The 12,940-nt window shown below is 50.1% G+C and overlaps 1 protein-coding gene across 8 annotated transcripts in view; it reads left to right on the top strand.

Moving 5' to 3' along the window:
• The window catches only part of Ablim2 (actin binding LIM protein family member 2), an 89,988-nt gene that overhangs the window by 40,285 nt on the left and 36,763 nt on the right, over positions 1-12,940 (top strand). For 7 of the 8 annotated variants that reach the window (XM_035452979.1, XM_035452981.1, XM_035452978.1 and 4 more), the window contains exons 10-11: positions 1,213-1,362; positions 6,034-6,154. In XM_035452979.1, the coding sequence (XP_035308870.1) occupies positions 1,213-1,362; positions 6,034-6,154 (271 nt within the window). Of the gene's footprint in view, positions 1-1,212; positions 1,363-6,033; positions 6,155-7,869; positions 7,969-12,940 lie in introns of all 8 variants that reach the window. The other variant, XM_035452986.1, reaches the window with a different exon arrangement.

Below are 12,940 nucleotides of genomic sequence, written 5' to 3' on the forward strand. Positions count from 1 at the left end.
TATATATATAGTCCTATATGGTCACCTTTAATTTGCTCCATGGAGTATGAAGAAGAAAGTAAAAAGGAAAACACTTACACATATGCACACCAATAGCCTTCACCAATTAGAAAGCTTAACCCGTTGTCAGGGCAACCATCCAAGGCCTTTGCGCAGAGAAAGTAACTCCATGAGCTATTTGGCAACCACTGTTTGCAGCAGGCAACTGCTAGGCTATTGGGACCCAGGTAGTACAGGAGCCTGAGGAAAGAGAGGACCACTCAGAACCAGGTGGCTTCCTATCAAGCACTGAGGGCTGGGTGAAGATAACCAAGAGGACAGGTGAGTTAGGAAGGGCACATTATTTCTGGTTATCAGAGCAGATACCTGGGACTACAGAGTGAGCATGTGCACAGTGGGACATTGCCCATGAAGGCTGGGCAGAATGAGCAACAGCAGCCAGGTGGTCCTCACCTGAGCCAGCATGGTGGCTCACAGCATCTCACAGTGAGTGCATGTGGACCACGCCCCAGCACCCCATCAAATGCTGCTCTTCTGTACTTGCTCAAACCTGCTAAGATGAGGAGAGAGAGAACAAGAATGAGAGCAGATGTGGTTGTGTGTGCTCATTTGGTGTGGATGAGGTGAGTTATACTAGTGTGTGTGTGTGTGTGTGTGTGTGTGTGTGTGTGTGTATGTCACACATACTTGTGTAAGTTTGTAGGAGTCAGTCTTGGTATGCAAGTAGGTGTGCCAATATGTGGGGATGTGTTGTGAATCAGCAGGTGTGTGTTATAACGTGAGTGTGGGTGTAGTTGTTGGTGTATCCCCCCATCACCTTAGAAAGACACACTCTCTGTGCGTCCTTAATGTGCAGGCATACCTGTGTGTGCACTGATGTGAGTAGTGGATTGTGTGCATGTCCATCTGGGATATATGTTCATGCTATATACCTGTAACCATGTGTGGTTTTAGGCCATAGCCTGAGTCTCATTGTCCGGCCCTGCTTCAATACATTATGGGCACAGCCAACAACCTCAGTGTCTGACCCCAGGGCTATCCCTGTGATCAGGTCCTTGGCCTTGCATCTCTGTCCCACCTCTGCTGGGGGTTGGGTGTGCTCAGACCTCGCTGGAGCCCTGCAAGCCCAGGCCATCGTCACTGATGGCTGTGGAGTTGCTCTTGCCCAGCATGTGACCTCGGTGTCCCCTCCTCTGTTCTCTCCTCCATCAGGCGAAGCTTGGCGATGAGATCCTGGACTACAGGGACTTGGCTGCTCTTCCCAAAAACAAAGCGATCTATAACATTGACCGCCCCGACATGATCTCCTATTCACCCTACATCAGCCACTCGGCCATGGGGGACAGGCAGAGCTATGGCGAGGTACTGATCTTCACCATGTGTTGCATGCTTCCCCCGGTGCTGGCTCTTGTGGACAGTCATTGCCACCACTCTTAGCTTCTTTGCCCCCAGATAGCATGTCCATCTTATTTAAGGCACTCACACTCAATCACGCCCCCTCAGGGAAGTGATTCTGAGAGTGAATGGGAGGTGAACAGAATTGAGGAAAGGGAAGCATACTCTGTGTTTTCCTGACTACTGAGAGCTTTCATGACACATGAAGGGTGTCATCTTCCCTCTCTGGGCCATATGGCCTTGAGCCCATATTCCTAGGCTAGCTCCTCTTCTATGGGTGTCTTGAGCCCATCTCTAGGCTGGTTGAACAGTGTGGGTCATGATTCCCAGTGTTCCTGAAAGTAGGCAGTATCTAGTGGTGGTGTCTGAGAGTAGGCAACTACTATTGGTGATGCCTGAAAGTAGGCAGCATCTATTGGTGATGTCTGGAAGTAGGCAGCATCTAGTGATGTCTGGAAGTAGGCAGCATCTAGTGATGTCTGAAAGTAGGCAGCATCTTTTGGTGATGTCTGGAAGTAGGCAGCATCTTTTGGTGATGTCTGGAAGTAGGCAGAATCTATTTATTGGTGATGTCTGGAAGTAGGCAGCATTTGTTGTATTTTTTTAAAAAAGTGTCTTGAGAAAGACATTATGTGACAAAGTTCAAGTGGAAGGGATTTTTATTAAGGGAAAATGATTGTAAAAGGGGGAAAGGGGATGGAGGAGACTGGCCTCTGGGGACAGGAGAAGTGGGAGAGAGGAGAGAAAGAGACAGACAGAGAGAGAGAGAGAGATACAGAGAGAGACAGAGAGACAAAGACAGAGAGACAGAGAGAGAGAGAGAAGAGGGGGAGAGAAAGAGAGAATAGAGGGATGAGAGATGGGCATGGCCCTTTTAAAAGAGAATATAATGAATAGGCACAGGTGGTGCTCTTAGTGGCAGCAGCTTAGAGCATATCTTGTCAGAACTCCAAAGGCAGGCCAGTACAAATGCCTAAATACTAACACCATCTATTGGTGAAGTTTGTAAGTAGGCAGCATCTGTTGGTGAGTTCTTATTCTGGACGCCTATTTCCACTGAATGCAGCAGTGAAACTGTTGAGTTTCATTTTCCTTTTGTCAGGAGGTCTTAGTGTGACTTTGACTGTGTGTGGAGCTCAGAACAGATGCTCACCTGGAGCAGAAAAATGTTTTACTCCTTTTTGTAAAAAATAAATTTCGAGACAGGGTTCTCTGTAGACCAGGGTCGCCTCAAACTCACAGAGATCTGCCTGCCTCTGCCTCCCACGTGGTGGGATTAAAGGCATGAGCCACCACTGTTCAGCAAAATGGTTATTACTAACATATGCCCCTTTGACTCCTTTCTGTGGCTTCAGCAAGGCCTTGTGGGGAGTGAGGGCTAAGACCTGGGGCATTGTACATACACATAGTGTTGAGTTATTCAGCTTGGCCCTGCATGGGTCATAGCTGCCAGGCAAGCCTGCAGGCTTTGAGGACCACTCAGGGACCGAGAAGACCAAAGGGACCAGCAGGTGGCCCTCCTGGTGTGCATGCCTGAGGAGGGGGTCACCAGCCTTGTGGCTACTGCACCAACCACCATGTACCTGAGCTGGGTGTGGGCTTCACCATCCCATATCTAACCTTTGGGCAGCAGGCAACTGAAGAGGGTCAGAGGCCAAGCACCTGGACTGTATTTCTCTGAGATCCAAAGCTTTTCTCCCCTACAGACCATCTACTGGCTGATTCCTTGGCTGATCCTCAGGGACATGGAATTCAAGCTAAGGGTGGGTTTAAGTCCTACTGCCCTCAGCTTCAGGATGCCACCAGGGCTCTCCCTGACTGGAGCTTTGGCATTCCTGCATTGGCTTCAGGAAGCCATGGTGGGAAGGACTGCAGTGGGCAGCGGGGATATAAAGGACCACAGATTGTTGACAACTTTGTCCTATGTCCGTGGGTCACACAATGTTGCTGCTCATGTGTGTGGCATAGAGTTGTGGACACAGTCTGGAAACCTCTGAAGTTTCTTTCAGTATCTGAGACCATATAGCAGGATCCATGTGACCCACAGATAGTCTAGACTTAAGGGCCTGTCCCTTAGATGGCAGTGGGACACATGGGAGAGTCTGTATGTGGCTCAGGAGTCACCCTCTACAGGATCTGCTCAGCCACAAGCTTGTACCTTCTGACTATACTGCCTGCGAGCCCTGCCTCAGCAGAGGTCAGTACCAGGCTGTCCTGGGGAGGAAGGGGTGTTCCCACTAAAATGCTACTTCCTCCTGAGGCCCCAGATGGTGCATGGTAGGGCAACATAAAATAGAAAACCATCCAGGTAGTGTTGGTACACACCTTTAATCCCAGCACTTGGGAGGCAGAGGAAGGAGGATCTCTGTGAGTTCAAGGCCAGCATGATCTACAGAACAAATGCCAGGATAGACTCCAAAGCTACACAGAGAAACCTTGTCTCTAAAAACCAAAATAAATAAATAAATAAAAATAAAATAGAAAACCTCAGTGTTCTTGTCAGGTACATCACACAGAGTATCCAATGGCTTCATTACTGCCCCGTCCCTCTGGACCGTTCTCATGAGCAGAGTTTTCATTTCTGTCCCTGCGATCAGGCCCAGGCCCTGGGAATGATTTTTCCCAGTTATACCCAAGAAAGACAAGGCCAAGTGAGGCACAGCTAGGACTCACATGGGCCCAGGTAAGTTGCCTCTGGACCCTGCTCTCTGGATGTCCTGAACGAGGTGGAAGAGCCATCCTTCTAGAGGAGAGGAGCCAGTGACTAGAAACATAATATGGGACTGGAGCCACCACTCTGAGCCTCTGTCTCCCTGCTCTCTCCCGTCCTGTGGTCCTAGCCACCCCATCTGTCCTCCCAGAGAAAATGAAAGGGATGAGCCCAGTGGGTATTGCCACAGTGGTCCCTGAACCAACAGCTTTGTTTTTGAACTCATGGTCTCTGTAAGAGTAAAGACGGGATCAGGTGGCTTGAGTGGAGGAAGGCGCTGGGCCAAGCAGCACCAAAGCCATCTCTTGTGGGGGGTCTCTTTCTCAGCTAGCATCTCAGGTCACTGAATGTGGGTGCTTGTGTTACCTGTGGTTACCAAACATCCCTCTTACCCCAAAGCAACCCCTGGCACAGCGCACTAACAGACGGCTCTGTTATGTCCACAGTCGCCTCAGTTGCTCTCACCAACGCCGACTGAGGTAACCGCCACCTATGCCTGTGCCCTGTGTGCTCATGGTGCTACCACCTGCAGGGTTATAGAGATGACCAGCATGGCACCCTGAGGGCCACAGGGCCCTGGCCACATCACAGGGAGGGGGCCCCTCCTGCTGGTTGTTTTTATAATCACATCTCATCTGCATGTTCCCCCATGTGTGTGCAGACAGGACTTCACCAACAGTGGGGATGTGGTGTTGCCCAGCAGCCCTTGGCCTGGGTCATGGCTTCCTTGGGTCTGCTGGGGTCTACTTCTTGCCCCCAACTAGGTATACAGGAAGCTCTGGGACCTTGGGGCTGAGCATTCTCTGAGAGCTGTGCTATCAAATGAGCTCGGTAGTGCTCCAGGGCTTCTTTCTTCAGAAGCAGTGGTGCAGATTGTGGCCCCTCAGACTCTAGGCCATGTGGCAGAGCCAGGGCTGGGGAGGGCATAGCGGCTCAGCACACTTTTGAGTTTCCTCTCTCTGTGCTGGACACTGCTGCAGTCGTTTTATACCTAATTCTTTTATCCCAGAACGTCACCCAGAGGTAGCTTCCAGGAGTTCCCCATTTTACCAATGGGGCAACTGAGACCCAGAGGTCAAGTAACTGGGGCCATTTGCTTCCTGCCCTCCCCATCCTTGGGGAGTGTCCCATTCCATCCCATAGAGCTGGTTCCAAGAGTGAGGATCTATCTCCTCATCGTCTCAGGCTGAACAATGCTTTGCACTTCTTGTAGCTTTAGAAGCAGGACCTATGGCAAGAGACCTTGCCTGTCCTTCCACTACCTCCTCAGCCTGTCTTCTTAGAAACTATGCCTTGAGCACTGTGGGGACCCTGGTGCTGTGAGATGCTTGGGATTGAGATGAGGCTAGGATGGCTGGCATGACCCAGGCCACCAGGCTTCATTGCCGAGGGATGGGCAGTCTGATTCTTGAACCATGGTGCCATGCCATCTCATGCTGCTGTCGCCTGTTCTGGCTGCTCTCAGAAGCTTCTCTTCCTGCTAAGATAGGGTCAGTGTCCTCAGTGCTTTTTGTGGGTCTTGTGCTGGCTTCTGAGCACCAGAGGGCACCTCTGCACCTCAGAAGATGCCCTAAAGCGTCTAGCACCTCCCTCACATGTGAGGAGAATTTCAGTGTTCTCAAACTGTTCCAGGGGTCCAGAGTGCTGGGGAAGGCTAAGAGGGAGGGAATGGGTGGAGTCCTTTCACCCCATCCCAGAGGGTCCAATGGACAAGAAGGGTGGATGTTCAGTGGGCCCATGGTCAGACCAAGGGACTTGCTATGGCTCAGACCCACCTTGCTGTCCAGATGTGCTCTGTTTGCACTCTGAGTCCTGTTTTAGGGCTGTGTTGTTTCTGACCCTGGGATCTAGAGGGCAAATCCAGTGGGGTAGGTGAAGGGCAAGCAGTGCTCCTGATCTAGGTGCTCTCACACTGTCTTCCCACCCAGGGGGATCAGGATGATCGGTCCTACAAGCAGTGCCGGACCTCCAGCCCCAGCTCTGCTGGCTCCGTCAGCCTCGGGCACTATACCCCAACATCACGATCACCCCAGCACTACAGTCGACCAGGTATTTATCCCACACCCTGCTTCCCTTGACCCCCGATGAGGCCTTACTTCTCAGTGAATTTGCTGATATAAAGTAGCTTCTTTATTCATTGAGAAAAGTGACAAAGTTGGGGGTGGGGGGATACCAGTGGGTGGTCAATGGAGAGTCACTTAGCCATAATGAAAAGGACTGCCTCATGCCTAGCAGCAGACAACCTTGAGGCAGATGGTCACCCTGGGGCTAAGTAGCTGTCTGCATCCACAGTGCACATCCTGAGAAGCATATAAGCATATAGCCCCAAGGCCCACGCAGAACAACCAGAGTGGGCTTCTGGCTATAGTGACAGAGCAACCAGGTTGTGGAATAACACATGAGGCAGGACACCAAGTCACAGCCTGTTGTGAGCCCACAGGAGTTCGGGAGGGCTTGAGCTGAGGAGTCAGGGTCAGTGGCTACAATACACAGTCAGGATGTCTAATGCTGTACCTATAACTCAGTTACCCTAGAGACAGCCATCCTAATAAAGAAGTTGGCAAAAGGCCCCTATGTCCTTCCAAGCTGGGAGAGAACCCTGTGCGGGGCCTCCCATCCTGTTGCCTCATTCCCCCCACCCCACCCCCAGTTTGCATTGTCTTCCTCAGCTTTGAGTTGGCATGTGAAAGCCACAGGTACCATGCACAAAAGCAACGCCTTTTGGAGGGATTTTTCCAGCCTGCGTCTCCCCTTCCAGCTGTGCATGACCCATTTTCACATTTATGAACCATAGCTCTTATTTTTGAAAACTTTGTGGAAAAATCAACTTAATTGTTTGCAATCATTCTCATTGATTCCTTGCAATATGCCTGGTCCCTCCTGCTCAGCAAGTGTGAAGGAAGAGGGTGAGTGAGTGTGTACATGAGAGACAGTGATGAATGAGTGAGTGTCTGAATGAATGAGTGAGTAGGCTAGTGGATGAGTAAGTGAATGAATGAAGGGATGAGAATGAGATGAGAATGAGCCAGTGAGTGAGTGAATGAAATAGTGAGTATCTGAATGAGTGGGCTAGTGGATAAGCAAATGAGAGAGGGAATGAGTGAGTTAATGAATGAGTTAATGGGTTAGTCAGTGAGTGAATGATTGAGTGAATGGTAAGTTAATAGTTACTGTATGTATGAGTGAATTGAGTGAATGAGTGAGTGAGCGAATGAGTGAATGATTGAATAAATGAATGGAGATGAGTGAGTGAATGAGTGAATGAGTGAGTGAGTGAGAAAATGAACAGATGAGTAGGTGTGTGAATAGAAGTGACTTTCTTGAGCCCTTCCGCTAAGGCCCCTTGTGACTTGACCCCTGACTTTGCATCCCCAAGAGGGGCTGACTGCTGATTGCTTGGTCAGGGGTAAAGCCTACAGGGCCAAGCTTTATATCTGGAAAGTGCCATGAGGATGCTGGTGACAGACCACTCCCTGACCTCTGGAAGCTGCCCTCCCACTGTTCTTGATGTCAAGGACACCCCGGAGTGAGCCACAGGCAGGACCAGAGGCTGTGTCCTAAGCCCTGGCTGCCACCCTGTGTCCCAGAGGCAGCATCTCCTGATCCCACCTAGAGGAGAATGGCCCACAGCCTGCTGGGTGACCCTCTTCAGGTGCCCCAGGAGAGCAGAGGGACAATGTCCCTGGCCAAGTGGGGACTAGGACAAGTTGGTGGCTCTGGGGTAGAGGAGCCCAGGGTTACTGACTGCTCTCTGTTGCCCGCAGCTGGTACTGTGAGTGTTGGTACCAGTAGCTGTCTGTCCCTGTCCCAACACCCAAGCCCTACATCCGTGTTCAGACATCATTACATCCCCTACTTCCGAGGTAAGGCGTGCAGTGCACAGCGGGGGGTGCTCGTCCCATGTCTCAGCATGGCTTCCAGAGCCCTGTGTCTCATGCCTGTGTTCCTCCTGTGTTGTGTGTGTCTGGCTCTAATTTGTCAGTGTGTACATGTTCCTGGAAGGAGCAGGGTGATTTGTCACTAAAAGTGTAGCTGGAGGGAGCATGTCAGTGAACACCTTGCTCCATGCTTAGGGCCTCATTGGAGTTGTTGTACACTCTATATGGTGGGGTTCTGTTAGTGTCAGCCTTCAGCAGCAGGAGCTAAGGTGTGGAGAGTTGGTGATGTCCACAGTCTCAGACCCCTGGTGGCTGGGCCAGGACTCAACCCAGGTGGCTCTAACCCTTGGCTCTTTCCAGGATGCAGAACCAGTTATTATCCATGTCCTGTGACCCATACACATGAATTCCATGGGAGACACCCTTGTGATTTTCTTCATGCTAAGATTTGAGTTGTGTATACCCCAAGTTCACATATTGATGACCAAACCTCCATATAGCAATGTTTGAAGAAACAAAGTGAAGGCAGCAATAGAGGTAGAGTGAGGTCACAAGGTGGGACTCTTATCCACTGGGACTGGTGGCCTTGTAAGGTGAAGAGGATGCCCTGAGCATTGTCCACACATTTAGGATCAGTGAAGAGACCTTCAATGAGGCAGGATGAAACACCACCAAAATAAAACAAAGACAACAACAACAATAATACCAAAAAACCACTCCTGGATTTTGATCATGACTCTAAAAGTATGAGACATGAGAGGCTGAAATTGATATAGGCCCTGAGCTGTAAGTTTTGTTACACAGCCCACCTGATAAAGATACCAACAAATGACATCTAGGGAATTAGAAAACACAACAATGATTTCCTCAAGAGTCTTTGACTCTTACAGCCATGCAATGGGTACCCATGGAAGGCTCATTCTCACAGGGCGCAGGCACAGCTGACAGCTCCTGTCATTAGCAGTCAGTAAATGACCTATTCTCCTTCATCTTTACTCTCACCCTGGCCTCGCTCTTAGTCCACTGAGAAGAGCCCTTGGCACTATCATGTATTCCTTGCCCTCATGGGCTCTCCACACATCCCAGTCTCTAGTAGGAGTTGAGTTTCCAGTGAAGATGTCAGCCCCAAATGGCACATCCTCAGCACAGCTTCAGGGGCCTCAATACATGTGCATTATATGTCTATGGGAGTCTCGAGTGAGGGGTACTCCTGGAACCTGGAGGGAGCCTGACTGATTGACTGCCATGAGGACTCAGACTGCACAGTCTCATGTCTTTCTTTCCTTTGCTTAATAGCCCTGGGCATAGTTTTCCTCCTGTCTGTGGGGCCCTGCCTTTGGTGGATCTGTTATACTCTGGGTCCCTGGTCAGCCTGTGACCAAAGACAAGAGCACATGCTAGACATTGGCTGTTGCTGCTCCTCTTCTTAATGGGAACAGGAACCCACAGCTCTGCCCTCCAGTTGACTTCCATGGGAGGCTGTGACCTTGAGCTCTCCAGAATCTTTCCAGGACATTCCTTAAGGAGATAGATGAGGGGGTACAGACCCTGAGATCCTTGTGAGGATCATTCTGTTCCCAGCTTTTGGACAGCCAGCTTACCCCTGTCCACAGGACACAGCCACAGCTGTGGAATCTGCCCAGTCTATGGAAAATTCCTCTTTCCCCCATGGGTGCTTTGCAGTATTTGGGACACAATAGAGATACCTCACTGTCTGATGCTGGGTGAGGGCCCCCAGGTAGACATGCCTTCCTGTGCCAGCCCTCTCCTGACCTAGCTATATAATAGCAAGGCCCCTCACTCCCTTCCCTCTTTCCACCTTCCACCTAGCCCAGACATCATACTCTTCTACTGTGTCTCAGTGCTTAGGGTGTCACCGCTCCAAGACCTACAGTTAGGTGAAGGACTAGTGATAGTTACTGGAACATTAGTGTGAATTCTAGACCTTGGTTGGGGTGGTGTAAGGTTTAAATCCAACTCTTACTTGATAAAGGACAGGCTGTAAGGACAGGAGATATAGGTTGACAAGGAGACGCCATGCTGAAGCCACTTTTCTGGGAACTGACTGGAGGGACTTCCATAGACATGAGAAGGAAGGGAGGCAGAAGATCTTAGGGGCAGAGCCTCAGGTCAAAATCCCAGCATGCACTGTGCCCAGTAGGTGATTCTCATTTTGCCAAAGGTCCCCTCTCTCAGCTCTAAAACAGGTCCCTAAGCCCTGGTCCCTCAACCTCAGGATCTGTGGTCAATGCCTCAGAGGAGGTTCCAGGTAGAAACTATACGTCTTGGCTATGGTCCTCAAAGGGCCCTGACACATGGTTGTAAACCAGACTTGCTCTAATGTGACTTTGGGAAAGTTCAACCAGAGGCAATGGCAGCATCTTGGCCATAGCCAGCTGTAACATCTTTAAGGCCAGCTCCAGTTGCAGGATCTTCAAGGCTAGATTCAATTGCAATAGCATTCAGGCTAGAGCCAACTACAGCATCTTCAGGGTCAGAGTCAACTTCAGCCATGGCAACCATAGTTGGAGAAAGAAAATAAATGATGAGTCACTGGACTCATAGATGACACAATGTCCACAAATGTATACTGAAAAGACCAGCTAAATAAGAGCATTTGGGAACAACTTCTGCACAAAATTTGTGGAGGTAATGGGTCACAGAGGTAGTCAGGACTCCTTCCAATGCATAACCAAGTGCAGGCTATATAATATTTTGAGCTGCATCACCCCTAGGCAAGGCCATAGCTGCAACTCCAAGTTCTGCAGAAAGCAAGTTAAGTGCCCTGGGGGAGATCTGACAGGGATAACATGCCACCTCTGTGCTTTCCTCCTAAATACATAACCCCTGTTTCTCCCAGTCCCAGGTGAGGGACATTCTATACACCCCTCCCCCTGCCAGTGTTCTAGGAACTGTTAGGATCTGTGACAAGGGATGCTGGTCACAGCTGGGAGACATCAAGATGTGACCATGGGTATAGTGTAATGTCCTGGGTGGTGCTGAGACAGAAAAAATCTCAAGTAAAAGCGGGTGAAACTCAAATAAAGTATAGTTAATATGACACAATGGTTCCAGGTCCTAGGGATGTCAGAAGTCTGAAGTGGGCCCTAGGTGAGGAGGGTGGTGCCTTCTAGAACCATCTAAATCCATTCCAAAGCAAAATATTGACTTAAACTAAAAGAAGTCATGGGCCACACCAGAGCTAGGGCTGCCCAGTCCTGTACAGGGTCTTTCCCTGGATGGTGTCAGAAACACCCTGGATATGAAACCTTCAAAAATAGCCATGAGCCTGGACAAAGGAGCTTTTGTCCTTGGGGCCTGGGCACCTCATCACAGAGGCCCAGTGGGAAAGTTGGCTTCCAAGTAGTGTGCCCAGCTCACATAGCATAGTTCCTTGCCCTCCTCAGGAACTGACAGAGATGGTGCCCACTGTGTGGGATTGACACAGGCACACCATAAGAGCACACAGCAAAACTCCAGGCAGGTCTGTGGGATAGAGTTCAACAGGATGTTTTCTCAGCTACACGAGACAGGCAAGCATGCTTGCAGAAAAGGGAAAGGCCCATGGTGGCCTTGGTCTCCTGAGGATTTTGTCAGCCAGGTATCCTCTGAGTCTGAACCCAGGAAGATCTAGACAGTTTGGAGCCTGGGAAGGGCCTTGAAGGTCAGGCAGGGTGCAGGGAAGACCTGGTGGTGGTGTCCCAGGCAGGGACCAAGGTGGCTTGTGTTGACAGGGTCCTTGTGGGTCATCAAGGCTACCACACTGCACCTCAACTCCCTTGGTCTTGGCCTCTCTGAACAACTGAGAAACTGCAGCCCCTCCTATAGTGAGTGCACACATGTGTGGAACTCTCATTTATCATGTCAGGGAACATCACATTGTAGGCCAAACTCTGAAGAGGACAGGAATGTTGGACAATTATTGATTCCTCAGTCAGATGGGTGAGGGTAACAGAAATGACCATGGAGTCGAGACAGAAGAAAGAAAGGCCTGGTCATGTGAGGTTCTAGGCTCAAATAGGCCAAGCCACAGAAGCTGAGCTCAGGGATGTCAGCCCTCAGGGACAGTCTTCAGCCAGGGTGGATTGTCTATGGGTGTGTTTTCAGAGCTGTCATGTCTATCATGACTTAAGTGTCACGTGGAGTCATGGCATCTTACATAGAAGGAGCCTGTGGTTCCCTCCTTCCTCAGCCGAGGCCCCTAGTACTGCTAGGAAGAACAGAAGCTCGATGGATGCAGCCTATCAGAAGTCTCTATGCAGCTCTAGAACAAAATCTTTTAGTTCTCCAAAGCTCCATCAGTGTTTGCAGGAGAAATCAGTGACCACACTCAGGCAGGAGAAGACACCCAAAGCAGGAGTCATTGGTGGTCTTTGGTGGCCCTCCCTGCCTGTGTGTGATGCCCTTGTTGTCTCCAGTCCATCCAGACCTGGCTTCTGTCCCATTGGTCCTACTGCTTGATCTTGCCATTCAAAGGCATAGTTCTCGAATCTAGAGAGCCTGTTCCTTGCCAGGCAATCAGCTACTGCCCTGCAGAATTCCCCACATGTAATGGAAGGGAACAGTTGTGCCTTAGGGTGTCCTGCTGTGAGCCGTGCTCCTCATCATTTGTCGAGTGCCACTGTGTTCTATCCATCACATCCTGCATTGGTGGGAGGTGGGGCATCCACCCAGGTCACCAGTTGTCTGATGGGTGATTTGATCATCCATCCTTCTTAATAGAACACAAAACATAGCTCCAGCTGAGGCAGAAGTTGGAGAAAGCAAAGTACCTTTCTCATTTTGCCAGAAACAGCTTGTATCTAGGAAGTTGCTGGATGTTGATACCCAGTCTCCTACATGCGCAAAAATGCTTTTTGACCCATTCCTGCACCTTAGTCCCATTCTCCCAGTTAATTGGTGGAATCTCAAAGCAAGTAGGACCTTCCTGCTTTAACTACATCAGGGAGGCAGGAAC

Source organism: Cricetulus griseus (genome assembly GCF_003668045.3).
Source record: "Cricetulus griseus strain 17A/GY chromosome 1 unlocalized genomic scaffold, alternate assembly CriGri-PICRH-1.0 chr1_1, whole genome shotgun sequence".
NCBI lineage: Eukaryota > Metazoa > Chordata > Mammalia > Rodentia > Cricetidae > Cricetulus > Cricetulus griseus.